General features: G+C 37.4%; 1 protein-coding gene across 4 annotated transcripts in view; it reads left to right on the top strand.

Moving 5' to 3' along the window:
- The window catches only part of LOC122790313 (keratin, type I cytoskeletal 18-like), a 508,415-nt gene that overhangs the window by 477,156 nt on the left and 11,209 nt on the right, over positions 1–20,050 (top strand). For all 4 annotated transcript variants that reach the window (XM_044057831.1, XM_044057834.1, XM_044057833.1 and 1 more), the window contains 2 exons: positions 12,795–12,866; positions 13,939–13,989. In XM_044057831.1, coding sequence (XP_043913766.1) covers positions 12,795–12,866; positions 13,939–13,989 — 123 coding nt within the window. The remainder of the gene's footprint in view (positions 1–12,794; positions 12,867–13,938; positions 13,990–20,050) is intronic.

Consider the following 20,050-nt stretch of genomic DNA (forward strand, 5'->3'; position numbering starts at 1 on the left):
TTTCTTTTTTCCTTTTCCTTTCCTTCTCTTTCCTTTAAAATTTTAAATTTTAACCCCTTTATTTTTAAAAAAACCTAAAATGTGTTCTGTTCTGTAAATTATTTCTTTCATTCAGTGTTTGTTCTTGGCTACTAAGACCAAGTCGTCTGAATAGGTTAACATTATATTAGCTTTATCCCTTTCTTAACTTCCATCTTCATATTTCTATAACTGCACTGATTACCATCACAAACAGCCACATGCAAAATGGACAGCCCTGCTTTACCTTTCTTCCTAGCCATCATAGCCACAAAAGAAGTTTCCTAAATTCTCCTCACTATCCTTATTCTTTTCTCCTAATTCACATTCTTACAAAATGTTCAACATTTCACTATGATCAATACTATCAAATGCCTTAGCCACATCACATACTGTTACTTTTCCTTCTCCTTTATCTATAAACTCAACCACTTCTTTAACCATCATTAGCGTTTCACTTACCCTTTCACCTTTAATCCTGTATACTTCATTCAATTCTTCTTTTATGACATTCATCATGCTTTTCTGAACCATCTTCATAAATATTTTATAGACAGTATCTCCCAAACTAATTGATCGCTACTTTTTTTATTTCTTCCCTTCTTCCATATAAATTTCATAACCCCCTTACAAATGTCTTCTTTTATATCTTCCTCCATCCATTCATTCATTCCCATAAAAACATCCTTTTTATCAGCTGACATTCCTTTATAAAAACTACACGGTGATCCATCTGGACCTGGTATGGATTCTCCTTTGCCTTTCTCTAACTCTTTCTTTTTGTTTCTTTATTCTGTTTCTTCTACTACCCCCCTTTTCACCTTCTTTACTTTCCATAAACCTTGTTACATTCTTTTTCTCATACATACTCTGTATGTACTTTCAACTATATCCATAATTCCATCTTGTTTTTAACTGTCCTTTTTCATCCTTCATTACATTCATTTCTCTCTCATTACAGCTCAACTTCTTAACCATAAATGGGGAAACATCTCGTCTCCCTTTCAAACAACACTTTTCTCTAAATTTCATTCGTTCTATCTTTTATTTATTATACGTATAGAATTTATTTTCTTTTGCAAGACTTCAACCTGCCCTTTTCTCTGCTATTCTTTCACAAATTTCTTTTTGCTTGTTACACATCATCTTTCCCTTCTTACAATCCCTCTCTCTAATTTTAAGTATATATATATTTTTTTATTTTCTTTATACACCAACCTCCATTTTGTCAAACTGACATAAAATTTCTTCATTGTCATATGATCTTCCCACAGCTGGCCTATTTCTTTTTTTAAGACATTCCATTCCTGCAATTTTTCTTTTCAGTGTTTTAATCCTTTTCCTTCTTTTGTTTCATTCTCTCATACTATTGTCCATAAAAGCCCTGTGATATTAAAACTTTGCTTCTCTTAGCTCACAAATATGTTATCAATAACCAAAGTAAACATTCAAATAATCTAAAGATTTGGGAACAAATGTTTAACATTATATTAGCCTAATTAATTGAAATCAGGAAATCCCATTATTATTTTATTTTAGACTATAAAGTATAACCTTTGGAAGAACCTTACTACTACTAGGGATTATATTTGGATGGAAACTTTGTAGATATGTTATTCAAATGGTGAAAGCATTCATGTATATATATTTTATGTTAATGTTGATAGAAATTGTGTAGAAATTATTTTCATTTTTTTCCTCTAAGTGTGTATGAAAAAGTTAAAAATAATAAAGATTTATTATTGAAAAAGAAAAAAAACTTTGCTTCTCAAATTGCATCTTTTATTTCTTTTATGTCATCCATAAAGAAAATATAATCGCTCTGTTTTAAATAAGCCTCTCTCATAAGTCCATTCTTCCCTTTCCCTATTCTTAATCTGCCATTATTTAAAACCTCGCTCAACATTTTTACATCTTGTGCTATTTTCCCTTTCAACTTTGTTAACTTATCATTAAAGTCTCCCACCACCATAATAGACATTTATTGTCACATAATTTTGAGTTTCCTCAAACATTTTTTTTCACTTACATTTGTTTACAAACACACACTACTATTATTCTAAACATCTTCTGCCCCTTTCTTATATCACACACATGAAGCTCTTCCTGGCACTACCATCAGTATATCTAATATTTTAATCTCATTTGTCAGTAGTGTTGTAATTCCTGAACACGTATCACTCCCTATAGTAGACACCACCTTTTCATTTTATCTGTACACCTTATGTCAAGTAAACAAATTATCTTTGCATCCATCCCAGCACTATTACTCTTCTAGCAGCACTTTTCATCCTATTCACATTCAGTGATGCTGTACTTACATTAACCTTTTCCCTTTTTGCCTCCCTGTTCTTCTTACCCTTCCCCAATAGAATCTTTTGCATTTTTTCTCACTCAGAGCTCCTCTTTCTCTTCTTCCTGCTCTGTTTCTAATGACCAAGACCTGTTTTCCATCTGTATATGTGCTTCTTTTTCATTTATTAGATCATAGACTTCATCTAGAGCATATTTTTCTGTATTTATATCTTCACCCTCACCCCTATCCTTTCAGAATCCATTTCCACACTTTTTTGTATAAAATTTGCTCTACCATTGTCCTCACTCCAGCTTTCTTCATTAATTAGTAGACACTACCACCAAAAATGCTCCTCACTTCCACATTTTCTACATTAAGGTTTGCATTTTTTTCCTAGAATGTCCAAACTTTACACACTTTCTTTTTGTACAATCCTGGATTAAATATAAGTCATCCCCCAGAGGAAACAATAAAAAAACTTGTTTCTGTCTGCCCCCATTAATCAACACTCACTTTTCTCCACATTTGTTACCATCACATTAGGCACAAACTATAACTTGTTATTTTCTGTTTTTTAAGTTATATAAACTTCCCACCTCCCAGTTCATACTTTTCTTTCATCCACAACTTTCTTTAATATCACGCAATTACTAACATAAGCTTAGAAAAGCATCCTCAATTCTCTTCTATCTCAGTTTTCTTTTTAACTGTACATTTAAATTTGATAATTTATTTCAGTTTCTACAATAATAAAATTTAGCAAATGTACAGTCTAAAAGTCATTAACAGTGAATTACAACTGAAACTTTACATTCTAAAATAATAGTAGTAAAAATCTAGCAACAGAGCAGTCTAAGGGTCATTAACAGTGAATTACGTTTAAGGATGAGAAATTGTTGGAAATAAACTAACAAAATTTGGAGGTTAAGGAGGAGTAGGAGGGCAAATGATGCGAGTGCAGAGATGATGCACAAAGGTAGAAGGTGGGTTTTGATATAGGAGGGTGCTACGTGGGGAAGGAGCAAGGACATTCCCACTCTGAAGATAGGTGGATAATTATTGTCTAAGGAGATGTGTTACTTCTCCTTTCACATACATTTACAAATTGTTCTGCTAATGCAAATGTTTCAAAAGTTATTTCACAGAAAGGTCCAGTTCCTATATGTAGTAACGCCCTAATGTCAGGCAAACTGAATCCTAACGGCATGACACTGTATAAAACATAGTACCTTTTTGTTGTTCTTCCTTTGTTTTCATCCTCATCACAGGCCTTTTCCTCCAGCTCTCAACAGCTCCAGTCTGTCTACTCTGCACCTTCACAACCCTTTCTTTCTGCAGTCTTTCACAGGAGCCTGCTACTGCTGCAGCATAAGTCTTTACTCTGGAAACACTGCAGTCAGTCTCTCTCTGTTTTTTTTACTCTCTCTTCCATCTTCCCAAAGCCCAACACAGGAAATACCCTTAAAACAATTTACTCCACTGGCCAGACATGTCTCCTCATTGCCAAATTATCATCAACCCCCTTTTTACTATTTTTTACATGGGGATCAGGGTGACATGTCAACTGTCAGCATCTCTCCCTCAATTCAATATCACTCTCCTGCCTTCTTCAACACTCATGCCCGACTGCCACAGATCTTCTCTCACACAATCCAGCCATCTCTTTGGTGGATGCCCATTTCCTCTTGCCTTCTTCCTGTCTGTCCCAAATCCTCATCATCAGATTGTCTTCTGCTTTTCTGCTTATGTGCGCAAACCACCATAATCCGTTCTCTTTGTCCTTTTCAACAATTGGAGCTACTTTGGCTTCTGCTCTTACATCATAACTTCATTTGTCCCACAGTGTGCATCCTACCACCATTCTCTGGAATTTCATCTCCATCACCTCTAGCTTCTTCAACTGCTCTGTCTTCAAGGCCCAGGTCTCTGTGCCTTACAGTTGTACTGGTCCCACCACTGTTTTGTACACCTTACTTTTCAGTTTCTTTGGCATTCTTCTCTCATACACTACCCGTAACACACTTTTCCAGTTGGCAGTATCCCCTCTGACTCTGACTTTTTCATTCAGACTTCCCTTCTCCTCAACCACCCCTTCCAGATACTTGAAGCTGCTAACCTGCTCCACTATCTGCCCTTCTATTTCAATTCTCAGCTTCTTCTGAACTCCACCCTTTACTGCCATTACAGCTGTCTTAGCTGTAAGCTATTTCCTCTCTTATGCCTTCAGTTTTGCTTTCCTATCCCCTATCCTTTGCTGATGTTTTATGTTCAGAGTCTGCCTGTAATACCACATCATTTACATAAAGCAACTTTGTTGATCTTTCCCCTCCAACTTGTTTACTAATGTAATCTATCACCAGTACGAAGAGCAGTGGGCTCAGAGTTGAACCCTGCTGCACACTCACTCCCACTGGAAACCCCTCTGTGAGAATCAATACTGATCACACGTGTCATTGGGTCCTTGTACATAGCCTTCACTAATTCCACCAGTGCTTTCCGAGACTTCAAACCATCAAATAACTGTCCAAATCTGTTTCCGTGGGATCTTTCATATACTTTCTCAAAATCTAGGAATGCCATTTGGATTCTTTCCTCATCTCTAGCTTTAACTCAGCTATCTGTCTCACTGCAAACATCTGGTCAGTTGTGCGCATTCTGATCTGAATCCTATCTGCCTATTTCCCATCTTACTTTATACAACTCTGCATATTCATTTATCAATCACCCTCTCCAGAACTTTCATGCAATGTGACATCAGTTTGATACCTCTCTACCGCCCACATTTGTAAATTTCCCCTTTGTTCTAGAACACTGGCATGCTTTTTCTCCAGTCATCTGGTATATGCCTCTCTCAACATACTGCTATTAGTACCCCAGGAGCCATTTCTCCCCTATCTCACCCAGCATCTTTATCATACAAGCAGTGACCTCATCTGAGCCCACTGATTTCCCTGACTTCATCTTCCTTAATGCTGTTTTTCCTCCTTCTATAGTGGGCTCCTTCTGTTCTCTCATCACAGACTCTGCCACAGTACAGCTTCTGCTGTGTTTTCTTAATTTAGAAGCTGCTGGAAATACTCCTTCCATCTATCTTTGATGTTCCATGGACTGATGAGCAGGTTATTGCTGATATCCCTTATGAGACATGTCTGTCTGTCTTTATTTCTCTGTATTTGCCTTGCATCTTGATATAATTTGTTTGTGCCATCTAGTCAGTCACTTTCAAGAAACTGGTAGAGTGCCTCTGCTGCCTTGTTCTTTGCTATTGCAACTCCTCTCTTAACCTCTTTGTTAGACAACAAGTATTCCTTCCTACCCTGCTCTGTCTTTTTTATTTTATAGCGTTTCCGGCACTCCTTCTTTCTTTTGATGACTTCTTGGACTTCTGCATTCCACCACCAGCTTTTCTTGTGTACCTTATTTCCATACCAAGCTTGGCCACAGATCTGTTCTGTAGTCCTCATGCTGTTTTCAAGCACAACCATTCTTCTTCAGCTCCACCTATTTCCTTCTCCTTCTAGAGGTGTTAGAGCCCTGAGTAATTCCTGGAACCATTGTACTTTTTCTCCAGTTAATTTCCAGGTCTTCATCCTGGTCTCTGTTGACCATACAGCCTCCTCTGTCCACTGCTTGCAGCTCATTGTAGAAACCAGTGGTTTATGCTGTGAGCTGAATGTTTCACTGGGGGTGACTTTACAAATCACGGATTCTACCCCAGTCCCGTTTCCTTACTAGAAGGAAGTCTACCTGAGTTGCACTTTGGCCACGCTTGTATGTGATCTTCTGAATGTCTGTCTTGCTGAACCATGTGTTGGCTATTAAAAATCCATTTGCCAGATAAAAGTCTAGAATGGCCTCTCCTTTACTCCTGTTACTCCAACCATGTGAACCTAGGTAGCCTATATCCTGTTCTGTCTGTCCTGATATGTGCAGTCAAGTCACCCATTATCAACACCAAATTCTTGCTGTACTGCTTTACATAGTAGGTCCTTCAAGTGCTGTCTGAATGCAGTCTTTTCTTCACTATCACAACCCTGCTGTGGGGCACAGGCTGAAATTATGAATACTGACCCATCATTAGACTGTCACTAATTCTCATGACAGCCCTCGCTGCCTTCTGAAGACTTTCCCTCACCGCAAATCCCACATCATTTCTAGCCTGTCCTCCTCCTGAGCAGTAGACTCAGGATCCCAAGGCAAGTTGCTTTGCTGCACTGCACATCCATCTTATCTATTGAATGTACATAGGAAACCCAGCCTCCTCTTTACTATCATATCATCCACTTCCAAGCCCCATCCTGTCAGTGAACCTGCAGTGAGTGTAGCAATTCTTAATTCAAGTATGGCAGGTTGAATGGTTTTACATCCAGCATTCACTCAACAGATCTATCCCAGATGAAACCAAGCTGGGCAACTGGACACTGGCCAGCCAGTAGTTTATTGACTCAGAGCTGCTGGGCTTTATGGCAGGCACACACTGGCTAAAAGGGACACATACAATCCTCTCACTGCTAACATGGGTCCCTGGTGTAGGTTGGTGTCGACCAGGTCTTCAGCCTACTTATCAGCAAATATCCATGCCCAATTGGTTATGTTAGTCAATGCAACAGCATCACCTAGAGCCATATTTTTTACATTGTTGAGTGGCTAAGCCTTGCCACAACATGCAGTCTGTGATCAGTGTTCTCCTATATTGAGGATACTGCACACCACAGTAGATGCCTAAAGTGGTTGATCTATACAACTTTCTCCCTATACAGCACCATCACTGCCGGTTATTTTTCCATTACCGTGCTCCACTGCATTCTGGTTCTGCATCTTCCATCATTTTTTGTAAAACAGAGTCATCCAGATCTCTTGATGCCATGATATTTACCTTCAAATCATATTTTCCCTTCTGAATTACAGTTTCTGTTTTTGCCTTCTCCAGCTCATCTTCACTCACAGACTCCATGATTACTTCACAAAGAGTATTTCAAAGAGTAAGAGAAGCACCCCCATCCCCTGGCCAAATTTTCCCAGTAGTAGAAATACCACCTTGGTTCTCCACCCAAAAGTGGCCACAAGCCTAATGAGACTAACCTGGTCAACAAAGGATGGGTAAATAAATAAATCAGAAAATCATTCAGCAGCAGACACGCAAAAGATGTCTCACTGTTTCTTTGGGAGGTCTCAATCACATGGAATATTACAAATATAATAACATTCAAACAATAACACGTTGTCTCTACATGGAATAAGCAACAATGCATGATACGTTACCTACTTGAGCTGCAAAAGCACATTTTGTTAAGCTAGTAGAGTCCAACAAGTCCTTTTCAATGGGACAGTGCTATTTTTATCCCTGGTCACTGGTGACCTTACAATATATAGCACAAATATGACAAGATTACTCAGATAACTGCATTCATACTCTTTTAATTAATGTCATATGATATTCAGTAGATGAACAAGAATGAGGGGGGGGGTTAACCTATGGCCAGAGATGACCATCGGTCTCCACCCAAGTCATTGTTTCACTTATCAGTGTTTTTTTTCACTGAATACTTCAGAGTTTGAGACGCAGTTCTATACATGGAATGATAAAGATCTACAATGACAATATATGAGGAAAAGTTTGTAATGGGTTGCTCATGTTTTATCACAGACATTTCTCTTACTGCGCAGAAGCCCTGATTTTGACAAAAGACCAGTTAGCAATGGCTAGCCTTTTAGCACTGGCGCTAGTTACACTTTTTCTCTCTATATCTTGCAGTTTTATGGCCACACTTTTCACAGAACTGACGTTCTGTATCTGGAAGCCAGAACCCACATAGTTAAGGTTGTAGCATACCCCAGGGCTCATTAATAGGAACCCTCTCTTTTCAGCATCTATTTCTCTGATCTCCAGACCAGTAATCAGGATCTTTAATTAACAAATGTGCAGAATACTGCAAACATGACACTATTGTCAAATCTCCCTCTGATACCCATTCATTACAGCAGGAACCAACCTTTGTAATCAAGGGGTGCAAGGTATAAGGGCCACAATACACTGTAAAAAGGTGCAGCATTGTCACAATAATGAATAAATCTCAACTCTCTCTCTCTCTCCATGTATAGTAATAGCCAACACTCTGCTACAAAATCATAATGCAATCAGTGATCTATGAATGTGGTTGATAATATCCTCTTATTCGACTACCATAGCAATTGTAGTCAAGAAATCATCTATTTAACACAACTAATATCTAAAGACATATCATCCAGTCAAAAGAAATTACCAATCATGTCTGTATGCAACCCTAATAAGCCAATATTTTTTGAGTACAACTGCCCAATTAGGATGCACCCCTCTAGCTATATTAAGCAACTGGAAAAGGCCTCAGTGGTTCCTAACCAAAAGGACTGTTAGCTTTAAGTCCCTGAGCTACAAGGAAAGGTTTGACATTATATCCTACACAGTTTATTACAGGCTCTTGTGGAATTATCCATCTGATCTCTTTTACCTTTGCAAGTCAAGTGGCTCCACTAATACCAGAACTTGGGACTTAAATCTACATCAGCAAATAAAAAAAAGATGCGCTTGAGAGAGAAATGTATTACCCAACATCTATACCACATCTGTAACAGATCTCCACTGAAAGTTAAACAAAATGACATCCTAGCAACCTTCAGATTAAACCCAGATGATTGGCTGGTTTCCCATAATTTACTTTGGGACTGATTTTGCTTTGCCCTTCTTGAGAATGGTGGTACAACATGAAGGTGGGTACTGGCAAGCTATAAATCGCTTTGTGATTCAGTTCCCTTTGATTTCTTATCATTCCTATCAGCCCATCATTTGACTACTGCTGCATGAAAATGTTTCTTTGTTTCTTAACATCATTACAGAAATAATTAAATGGAAAAGATCTGGATGTTAAAGGAATGTACTGTTGTGAAAGAGAGAGAGACAGGCTGCACCTCACAGGTCATGATGTATGTATGCATGATGTATGGACCTACTAATTATATCACAGTGGCAGTGCAAAGTGTATGGATCTACCATACCTCTTCTGTTCCCCAGAGCCCAAACTGAAATGACTTTACAAATACAGAGCATTTTACTTCTGCAACTCACTCCTATTTATTTTTTCTTATTTGACCTCTTACTCTACCAGAGTATCTGTAATTCCTTTCTCTAATGTCAGTGGCAAACACTGGCTATATTCTTTACAACAGATGGGTCCTCCCCCTCCTGGCAGAGAATGTCCTTAGAGGTACCTCATCATTATATCCTGAAGAGAGACAGTGAAGAAGCAGGAAATTTTATGGGTAGCAGGGTGAAGAATTTGTTATGAAAAGGGAGGATAATCTTCTGTGGTGGGCAGCATGCAGTGGCAACTCACAAATAACTGCACAAGGTGCCATCACCACAGCACCACACATCACTGCACAAGGTGCCATCACCACAGCCTCACAAATCACTGCACAAGGCGCCATCACCACAGCCTCACAAATCACTGCACAAGGCGCCATCACCACAGCCTCACAAATCACTGCACTATGTGCCATCACCACAGCCTCACAAATCACTGCAAAAGGCGCCATCACCACAACCTCACAAATCACTGCACAGGTGTCATCACCAGAGTTTCACAAATCACTGCACAAGGCGCCATCAATACAGCACAAGGCACCATCACTACAGTCTTACAAATCATTGCAGAAGAGGTCATCACCACAGCCTCACAAATCACTGCACAAGATGCCATAACCACAGCCTCACAAATCACTGCACAAGATGCCATTACCACAGCCTCACAAATCACTGCACAAGACGCCATCACTACAGTCTTACAAATCATTGCACAAGGGGTCATCACCACAGCATCACAAATCACTGCACAAGGTGCATCACTACAGTCTTACAAGTTATTGCACAAGATGTCATCACTATATTCTTACAAATCATTGCACAAGGTGCCATCACCACAGCATCGCAAATCACTGCACAAGGTGCCATCACTACAGTCTCACAAATCACTGCACAAGTTGCCATCACCACAGCATCACAAATCACTGCACAAGGTTCCATCACCACAGCCTCACAAATCACTGCTCAAGGTGCCATCACCACAGCCTCACAAATCACTGCACAAAATACCATCACCATAGCCTCACAAATCACTGCACAGGGCACCATCACCACAGCATCACAAATCACTGCACAAGGTGCATCACTAGTCTTACAAATCACTGCACAAGGTGCCATCACTACAGTCTCACAAATCACTACACAAGATCTCAGCACCACAATCTCACAAATCACTGCACAAGGTGCCATCACTACAGCATCACAAATCACTGCACAAGGTTCCATCACCAGAGTCTCACAAATCACTGCACAAGTTGCCATCACCACAGCCTCACAAATCACTGCACAAGGTGCCATCACCACAGCCTAACAAATCACTGCACAAAATCCCATCACCATAGCCTCACAAATCATTGCACAGGGCACCATCACCACAGCATCACAAATCACTGCACAAGGTGCATCGCTAGTCTTACAAATCACTGCACAAGGTGCCATCACTACAGTCTCACAAATCACTACACAAGATCTCAGCACCACAATCTCACAAATCACTGCACAAGATGCCATCACCACACCATCACAATTCACTGTAAAAGGTGCCATCACAGCAACATCAGAAATCACTGCACAAGGCACCATCACTACAGTCTTGCAAATCATTGCACTAGCTACCATCACCACAGCATCACACATCACTGTACAAGGCGCCATCACTACAGTCTTACAAATCATTGCACAAGGTGCCATCACCGCAGCCTCACAAATCACTGCACAAGTTGCTATCACCACAGCCTCTCCAATCCCTGCACAAGATGCTGTCACCACAGTCTCACAAATCCTTGCACAAGCTGCCACCACCACAGTCTCACAAATCCCTGCATAAGGTGCTGTCACAACAGTCTCACAAATCCCTGCACAAGGTGCCATCACCACGGCATCACTCAGTGTCCAGTCACAAGGAAAAAAATCACATCCACCCACTGAAGAAGGAGAGCTGCCACAGGTCAATAAGTTCTTCTGCCCCAGCCAAACTCATTCATGACCAGGACTGCTACTTGAACATGGGTCCCATAGGTTACAGACAGGGTTCCATCCCACTGTACTATAGAGCTGGCTAAGCTACTTGCTTTATCACTTCAATATCTACTTGCACATTCAAAAACTAAGAATGGCATTAGCCATGTGGGGACATCTGTGCTGCCTTACTAGATCTGTTACAGGCTGCCTGTACCTCGATCAAGCCCTACAGGCTGAGTCGTAGCATTCTGTCTCTAGGTTGTAAAGCAGTGTCTTTTGTAAAGGTATCACACTCCATTTTCTTAGCTGTGGATTGAATTCTATGGGTTATTCAGGCTATGTGCCACTTTTGCATACATTTTGTACAGTAATGTGAAAATGGCATGCAGAGACATATGGCAAGTTACAGCCTCCTTTCCAATTCACTCTGAATCATATAGTACTTCTCTCCATACAGTTTCTTTACACACTTGCTCTCTTTTCTGAATACTGTGTCTATAAATCCCTGCCAGTACCTCCAAGCTACATTAGTATTTTACTATTTACAGAAATTGACTTTAACACTGTGGAATAAAGCCGTGACTACAACCCACGCACCCAAGTCTAATCAGCAGCTCAGGAACCTAGGGAGGCAAGTGGGGGAGGATGGGAGTGAGTGGCCAATGCTGGCTTACTCATCGGGGGTTTTCTGGAGCATAAGACCATGGGGTTTAGACTTGGTTCTACTATGCCAATTGTTATAGATGAGGTGGTGCAATTGCCCATCTCAGCCACTTAGTGGCAGATCCTAGGGCCATTACAAATGCCGTCACAGCCTAAATTGACACACACAGGCAAGGGAACAAAGTCCACAAGCCTACTTGCATGACGCCTCTCCAGTCATCTCATCCTTCTAAACTGGGTAGAAAAACAAGTAAGCCAAAGACGGACAGGACTGGGGTTGATGGCTGGCAGGCACAGGTGAAAAAGAAACTAAGAAAAAAATATTTGCTTCTACCACATAGTGATGCTCCTTCTGAGGATTAATAATATAGGACTTCTAAGCTTGTGCATAGACACACACATGCATACATACATACATACAGATATATATACACACACACACACACACACACACTCAATTCCATGTCCAAATGAAGACTTGTTTGTAAATGTAAAAATGATTAACATGTCTGAACATCTTCAAATCTTTTGTAACAATCTTGATATTACTTGCTTGCTGACTTGGACTAATTTTGTTTTACAGTACTTAGTGTTTGCTCATGTGAATAGTACGTGTACTTGTACGTGATTGCTTGTTTGTACCCAAACAATGTATGATAGCAAGTAAACAGAAGTCAACCATTTCCTGTCACAAGACAATATATATTCTGCAATTAATACTATATATATTAATTTCAGGGGCGAGTTAATAAATGGATCAACTAAAACAACAGTAATCAAAGCCACCACCCAGCAGCTGCTCTCTGCACAGTATGTATCTGGCTTCTATTTATTATAAGAAAGCATATTATGTTCAACAATAATTACCACCAGGCTAAAACAGATCATAACGAACACTGTCACCTCATTTTTATGTATATAGTGAGGTAGCAAGAACATAGTAAACAGGGTAAGGCTCTCTTTTTAATCCTTTAGTCATTAATTTAATGGTAGTTATTAGACATTATAAACACACTACAGTGATATCATCTACATACAGAAATAGAGACAAGGATGACTACAGGGCCACTCAATTTGCCTAAAGAGAGACAAGGATGACTACAGGGCCACTCAATTTGCCTACAATATCATTTTTTACAACACCAGTATCCGCACCAAAAATATTCCTGCTTTCTGTATGATAACACAGAGTGAAATCAGTTTTCATGAAATTAATTACTTCCTGTGTTCAGTCTTGTTCTATATTTTGTCGATAAAATTTATGACTTGCTGTGATGTTGATTTTTTCCTCTCATGATTATACTTCAAACTCAAATTGTACAATTTGTAATAAGTAGGTACTTGAACACCAGTTTGTACTGCTTCTGGAACTCAGCATTTCTGAATTTCCTACTTTCTTACCTTAAAGCAAAATTCTTTGCGTGCTTCCTGAATTCTCCTTTACACCTGAGGACATACTAATCTGGGACGTTTGGTAGGTAGAATTGTTTCACTCCCTTCAGTTTACTGGTATTCTATATTAAGATTAGCTTTCTATCTTCTGAGCTGTACATTTTCTGTGCTCTAAGCTATACACACTTTAATTTTCTTAGAAAATTGTTAGCAATAGAGTGATGTGTCTGATATAAGCTTTGGAATATCCTGTACATATTATAGTATGTCACAAAGATGTAAAGTAAGGAAAGTAATGTATAAAGTGCGAAGGAAAAAAGTCATATGCAGTATATGTTATTTATGGACAAGTCACATCAACAAGTCAGTATTCCACTCATCATGCATTTGTTTCATATGACAAACTGCAGCACCAATGCTCTTATTTATAGTGTTTAATATATTAAAATGTCTGAAACTTCTTCAAGTAATATGATCATTCCTTTTTTAGGGAGAAGTCAGTGAGCGGATCTGCAGAAATCCAAGAATTATCAGCAACACAGTATGTATCTTCCCGACATTTGGCTTAAACACTAATAACTCTAGAAAAACAGTGCAGCCTAGAACAATGTGACACAGGCAGCAGTTACCATAAAAATACAAACAATGTGAAACGGAAACTTATTCATCTCATCTCCATTATCCTGTCTCAACAGAAGTTCCTTATGTTTCAACTGCACTTTCTATCCCCATATTCTAAGCATGCCTTCTGCTTCCTAGGAAATGTGTGCATTTACTTTATTTTCTTCTATTGCACTCTTTTACTTGAATTTGCATCTCTATTGCAATCATTAGAGTACTTTCAAGAGGTGGTGACTGTCCTATCCTAAGTCATCAGTTTGCTTGGCCACAGAACGAAGCTCTCCATTAACACTGAAAAATAAATTTCAACTTTACACCAAAATGAACACAAATATGGAAAAAAGAACACCCAATCACAAATTTTGTTAGTGCTTTCGTTTACTTCACATAGGTAAACTTCATCAGACAAAACCATTTTAAAAATATTTCACTTGTATAAGATTTTGAACAATGACATCACCAAATCAATTAACAAACAGAAGTTTTAAAGAGACATCACATTAAAAATACTGATGCATAACATTCACTCAAAGAATATATTCTATTAATAAACAGTGTATCACAGTAACCTTATATCCTTAAAAAATAAATAAATTTCACATGTAACTACAAAATATAACATTATTTCAAATGAGACTAATGTATAAGCCCATTATCTCATAAGTGCTCTCATTTTCAGAATGCTACCTATGGAAATAGAATCATTTAAGTCGGGATAGACCATGGCATTCAATTTTAACTGCCATAACAGTTCTTTTTCTTCTAATTTAAGTGAAATAGGTCCACCTCTCTTATTTTCATATACACTATTTACAATCATAAATTCAAATTTATGATTTGGATTATAATGAATGTGTTTTGCTAAAGCATTATTCAAATTAGCCTTCCCAACAGCATAAAGATGTTCATAAATTCGATTTTTCAGGGGTCGATCCGTTTTTCCAACATAAAAAGCGTTGCATATTTTACAAATACCAAGATATACAACCCCTTTAGACTTACAGTTAAATTTACCCAATATGTTGTATTTCTTATTCAAAATACATACAGATTTGCCTACTTTAATAAACTTACACCATTTACAGCATTCACATTTGTACATGCCATTATAGGGTGAAAATTCATTCAGCATTTGTTTTCCTAAAAGACATTTTATGTTCATACCTCTCCTAAAGGTTAATTTAGGACGTTCTCCAACAGTTTTCTGAATAGTCTGATCCTCAATTAAGAAACCCTAATTCTTGTATAGGATAGACCTAATAATAAGGGAATCCAATGTATGTGTTGTAATAAAACTCAATCTCTCATTATTAAATTCCACATTATTGTTATTAATAGGAGTAATAGTAGTATCACTTAATGTCTGATCAAATAATTCATGTGTACTAAGGTTAGAATGACATTCAAATGTTGTAAAATCTGAACTCAACAATTGGTCTCCACATATTTTATTCAATAATGGTTTAAGCCAACCTTTTACCCTTTTCTGATAAACCTCATCAACAAGTTCATTCAGCCAATTTTCAGGATATCCACGTTTCAAGAACATCATTTTCAAATTATTTCATTCATCAACAAAATCCGATTTTAAGGAAACCATTCTAGCCGCCCTCACAAGTTGCCCTTTAACCACAGATTTTTTCTGAAATTCAGGGTGGCAACTGGTGAAATGTAAGAAGGCGTTAGAATAATTGGGTTTCCTATATATTCTTGATCAAAGTCTATGGTTAAGGCGGTCTTTAATTATATCCACATCTAAATAACAAATTCTCTCAGTATGGAAATCCCAAGTAAACTTCAAGAAATCAGTATAATTCATGATTTCTTCCATAAAAGGTTTAACAGAATGTTCGTCCCCTTTCCAAAGAATAAATATATCATCAAACCGAGTGTACCATACAGCTTTTTGTTTGAATTCAGAATTTTCAAAAAGCAAATGCTTCGCCCAAAAAGCCATTACTACATTCGCGAATGTACCCCCACATGGGGACCCCATGGCAAAACCGTTTTTTTTTTGGAGATAATATTATTGGTCAAACATAAAATAATTGTTCTTCAAGACTAATTCCAATAAATATAAAATCAAATCAGTAGTGTTACCTTCAACATGTTTCTCCAATAGAAATTCTCTCACCTAATTACATCCGATGTCATGGGGTATGATTGTGTACAAATCGCGTACATCAATGGTGAGAAAATTAAAATCCTCAAAGAATTTGATGTTATTTAAACCCTCCAGGAATGCCCAAGAGTCCTTACATATTTGGAATTCATCACAGGTGGCCATTTTTAATTTATCAACAAATTTAGCACAGCTATAAGTAATAGACTGTCTACCATCCACTATGGGCTGAAATGGAGGTTCTTTAACATCTTTATGTATTTTAGGCAATCCAAAAATTACAGGGATTAAGGGCTGATTAATACAAAGGTAGTTATATGTGTCGATATCTATACTACCATCAATAAATAAGTCATTAATAAAGCCCCTTACCCGCTGGTATGCCCCATTCAATTAGTTTTTTGACTGCTTCAAATTATTTTTTTAAATATATTCTTGACTAAAGTTCCACTGCTGATACAAAGCAAGTGAGGATATTCAGACTCTTACACATCGCTTCTATATGCTGTACTTTACTGAATCATTCATCTTATGTATCCCTGCCCCTTTAACCCCTGTATTACCCTTCCACTATCTCGTACATTTCATACAAGGAACATTTTCTACTGACTTATCTCTCTATATTTGCTTTCTGTAATTTATCACTTTACTTTATACTCCTGCCATCATTTGTACCTCAGTTTACAATACTTCCTCATACGCCTCTAACACTAATCCTGTCCTTAGCTCCCAACTCTCGACAATATCTTAAAAAACTTTCCCTAGCAGTACTACAACACAAGTCCTTGGACAGAAAAACACACATTGCATATCCAAACAAACAAAAACTTAACTTCAACCACAAATATAATCAGGAACAGAAACAGGAACACCACTGGCAGGACAAAACTTCTTTAATAGTATAACGTTCTGGTACCTCTGCTTCTTGCCTTCTGCTGGAACATTTTTACAATACAATTCTGTCCCTATATATATGCTTTAACTTCATATCATTAAATTAATTACATTCATTTGAATAATTAAATTATTAAATTGCTAATAAACCAGTTGTTAAACACTGCATGAAAACAGACTAGTGAGTAAAATTTCCCAAAACACATTCTAAGAACCATACATACATTTTCTAACTTTTGAATCATCTCTAAATCATTAATACATATTTTTAAATGATTGTCAAAGTGTTTTTTAATACTCCTTAAATATTTATTTAGTAAAACCTGATTACTGCCATATTTTACAAAATTTAAAGTGACATATGCTTAAATAAGTAACTAGTATTCACTAAGATAAAGTGCACTATTCACCTAATTTGTATATACAAACCAATTTATATTCTAAATGGGCATATCTTTATCTCCCAACCTTTAAACATTCATTTTTTTAATTTACTACAATACATCTTAAAAAATTCCTACATCATAATATTTGTACTATATATGTACAATTCATTATAACAAAAAAAACCTTTGACTATCAAATTCTATTTTAATAACATTATAATGAATCAAATGCTCAAGTTATTTTCCAAATTCATACCCCGAGGACATAGTGTATGAAAATTAATTATCATTCTACTCTCTAGTTTGTTCAATTGCCTTTTAAAATTCCCACAATTACTCACCGGACATGCTAGAATACTGTAAAACAAACTTTTGTCCAAACCATGGTGTTTGGGCAAAAAATGCATGGCAACAGGACTCTCAGGTTTCTGTCTTCTCACATCCCCCAGATGTTCCATAATCCTCACTTTGGCTTTCCTGGTAGTTTGACCTATATACCATGAGGTTGGAAGACAATCACAGCCTATAATATACACTACTCCACAGCTGTCACAATTATAATATTCTGTGGCCCTATACAATTTGCCATTGATCATCTTCCCATCTAAATTCTTAACACAATTACATATAGAACATCCACCACAGCAGTAAGCCCCAACATTTTTACTTGTGTTATCAGAGAAACTTGAATTTAGACTTTTTTGATTATTTAACAACTCTTTTAAATTACTATACCTGCTGTAAGAAAATACTGCATGTTTGGAAAACAATAAGCCAGTGGAGATGCCCTCACAGACAAGTTCCCAGGCTTGCCTGACAATTTTTTCCAAGATGGGGGAAAAGAAAGAATATCTAGTAACAAAATATTTTCTCATCTTCATCTCTATTAATTTCTAAATTATTTCTGACCATTCTTCCATGATGGTTAGAACCAATTCTTTCTTTCCTTCCTCCATTTGTAACCTTATTTTTTGCTCTTTGTAATACATAACCATCAAAACCTCTGTTCTTTAACCTCATATATACTTCATCCAAATATTTCCTCTTCAAATCAACTTCCTAGGTATTCAAAAAATCCTTTTAAATTTGCCATACATGCAAAATTTGCCATACATGCAAAATACAAGAACTATCTCCTAATCTAGTCCTTACTCTAACCCTAAACTGTAACATTTGTGCAGACACATTCTGTATACACTACACATATGCATAATACCAAAACCATCACCTTGCCCTTACTCTAACCTTACCAACAAACACTCACACACACACTTCTATCGCCAATACCAAAACCAACTTATCCAAAGCAAATCTCATTCACAATGACATAACCACTTCTAACAAACCCTGCAGTTGTCTACACTAACATATCATATAAAAGCACAGAAGTCTATTCTGTCAATGACAGCAATGTTTGACAGAAGAAACTGCAGCCACTTTTATATATGTGTGCGTGCAAATGATGCTATTTGGATGGTCATGACGCATTTTTTGGGCTCTGAATTGTTAATCCCATGTCATCAGGTTCTAAGCTACTGACTGCACATAAGATGGTGACTTGGACCTGCCCCCTGAATGACGCACATTAGCGATAATTTCTGTGGTTCACTAACATGAGTTACATAGTTTTGTTTTCTTTGCATTGTTATTCGATGAAGTGTGTGTGTGTGTTACATTACAATGAAACAAAACATTGGAAATTTGGAACTTAAGTAAGACCACCTCAGAAATAAGTGCTAAGATGAGTTCGGCTGGGGGGGGGTTGTCTCCTCACTACATACAATCAATAGCTCAGAGTTCATCAAAATGCCACTGAACCACACAAATTGTGCATGTATAAACTAATCTCTGCTTACAGCAAATTAATATTGTTTTAAATAAGGCAATCCAGCAGTCACTCTATTTGTGTTTTTTTTCTTCATTATCATGTATGAACACCATTTGTTTTCTTTTAAAACACGCAAAAATAATCTATTATAAAATTTACATTCACAAAGGTCTGGTCTATCTTTGTTTTTTTCATTGTTAGTTTTGGTAGAAGCACTTTTATTAAATTTTTAGGTGCCAACATTGCAGAAATGTTTGATTTTTTTTTCCGGCTGCACCCTATAATTCCGTCAACCCTTCCCCTCTTGTGGATTCTTGTGATTTGGTCTCTCTATTTCTGTGAATTCATGGACATGAACAGCTTACTCTGATATTGCCTCAGCAGTTTCCTTTATACCACAACAATATTAGTGTCAGTTTTTAAATCTCTTTCCATGCAGCACGCCCTTGTATATTGCATTTATCTTCTCTGATTTCATGCCTAGGTATTTCGCCTTGAAAACAATAATTAACATTTGTAAACAATGTATTAGGTCTCCTTTTTATTATACACAGACTCGTATTCTCTAAGCTCTGTTTCCCATCGAGCAATCCTTGTATCCTATACATACATTACACTGATCTCGAATTTATCCATTTCCTTCCGTCTTTCCTTTGAAACATTACTATACTTTAAGCCTTCATTATAGTCTGATTAAACGAATTTAAAAGCTTTTGCTGCATATTGCAAAACCTACCACGTTGTGTTGGAA

Source organism: Protopterus annectens, chromosome 16.part0, assembly GCF_019279795.1.
Source record: "Protopterus annectens isolate FY-2018-M chromosome 16.part0, PAN1.0, whole genome shotgun sequence".
In the NCBI taxonomy this organism is placed as follows: Eukaryota; Metazoa; Chordata; order Ceratodontiformes; family Protopteridae; genus Protopterus; species Protopterus annectens.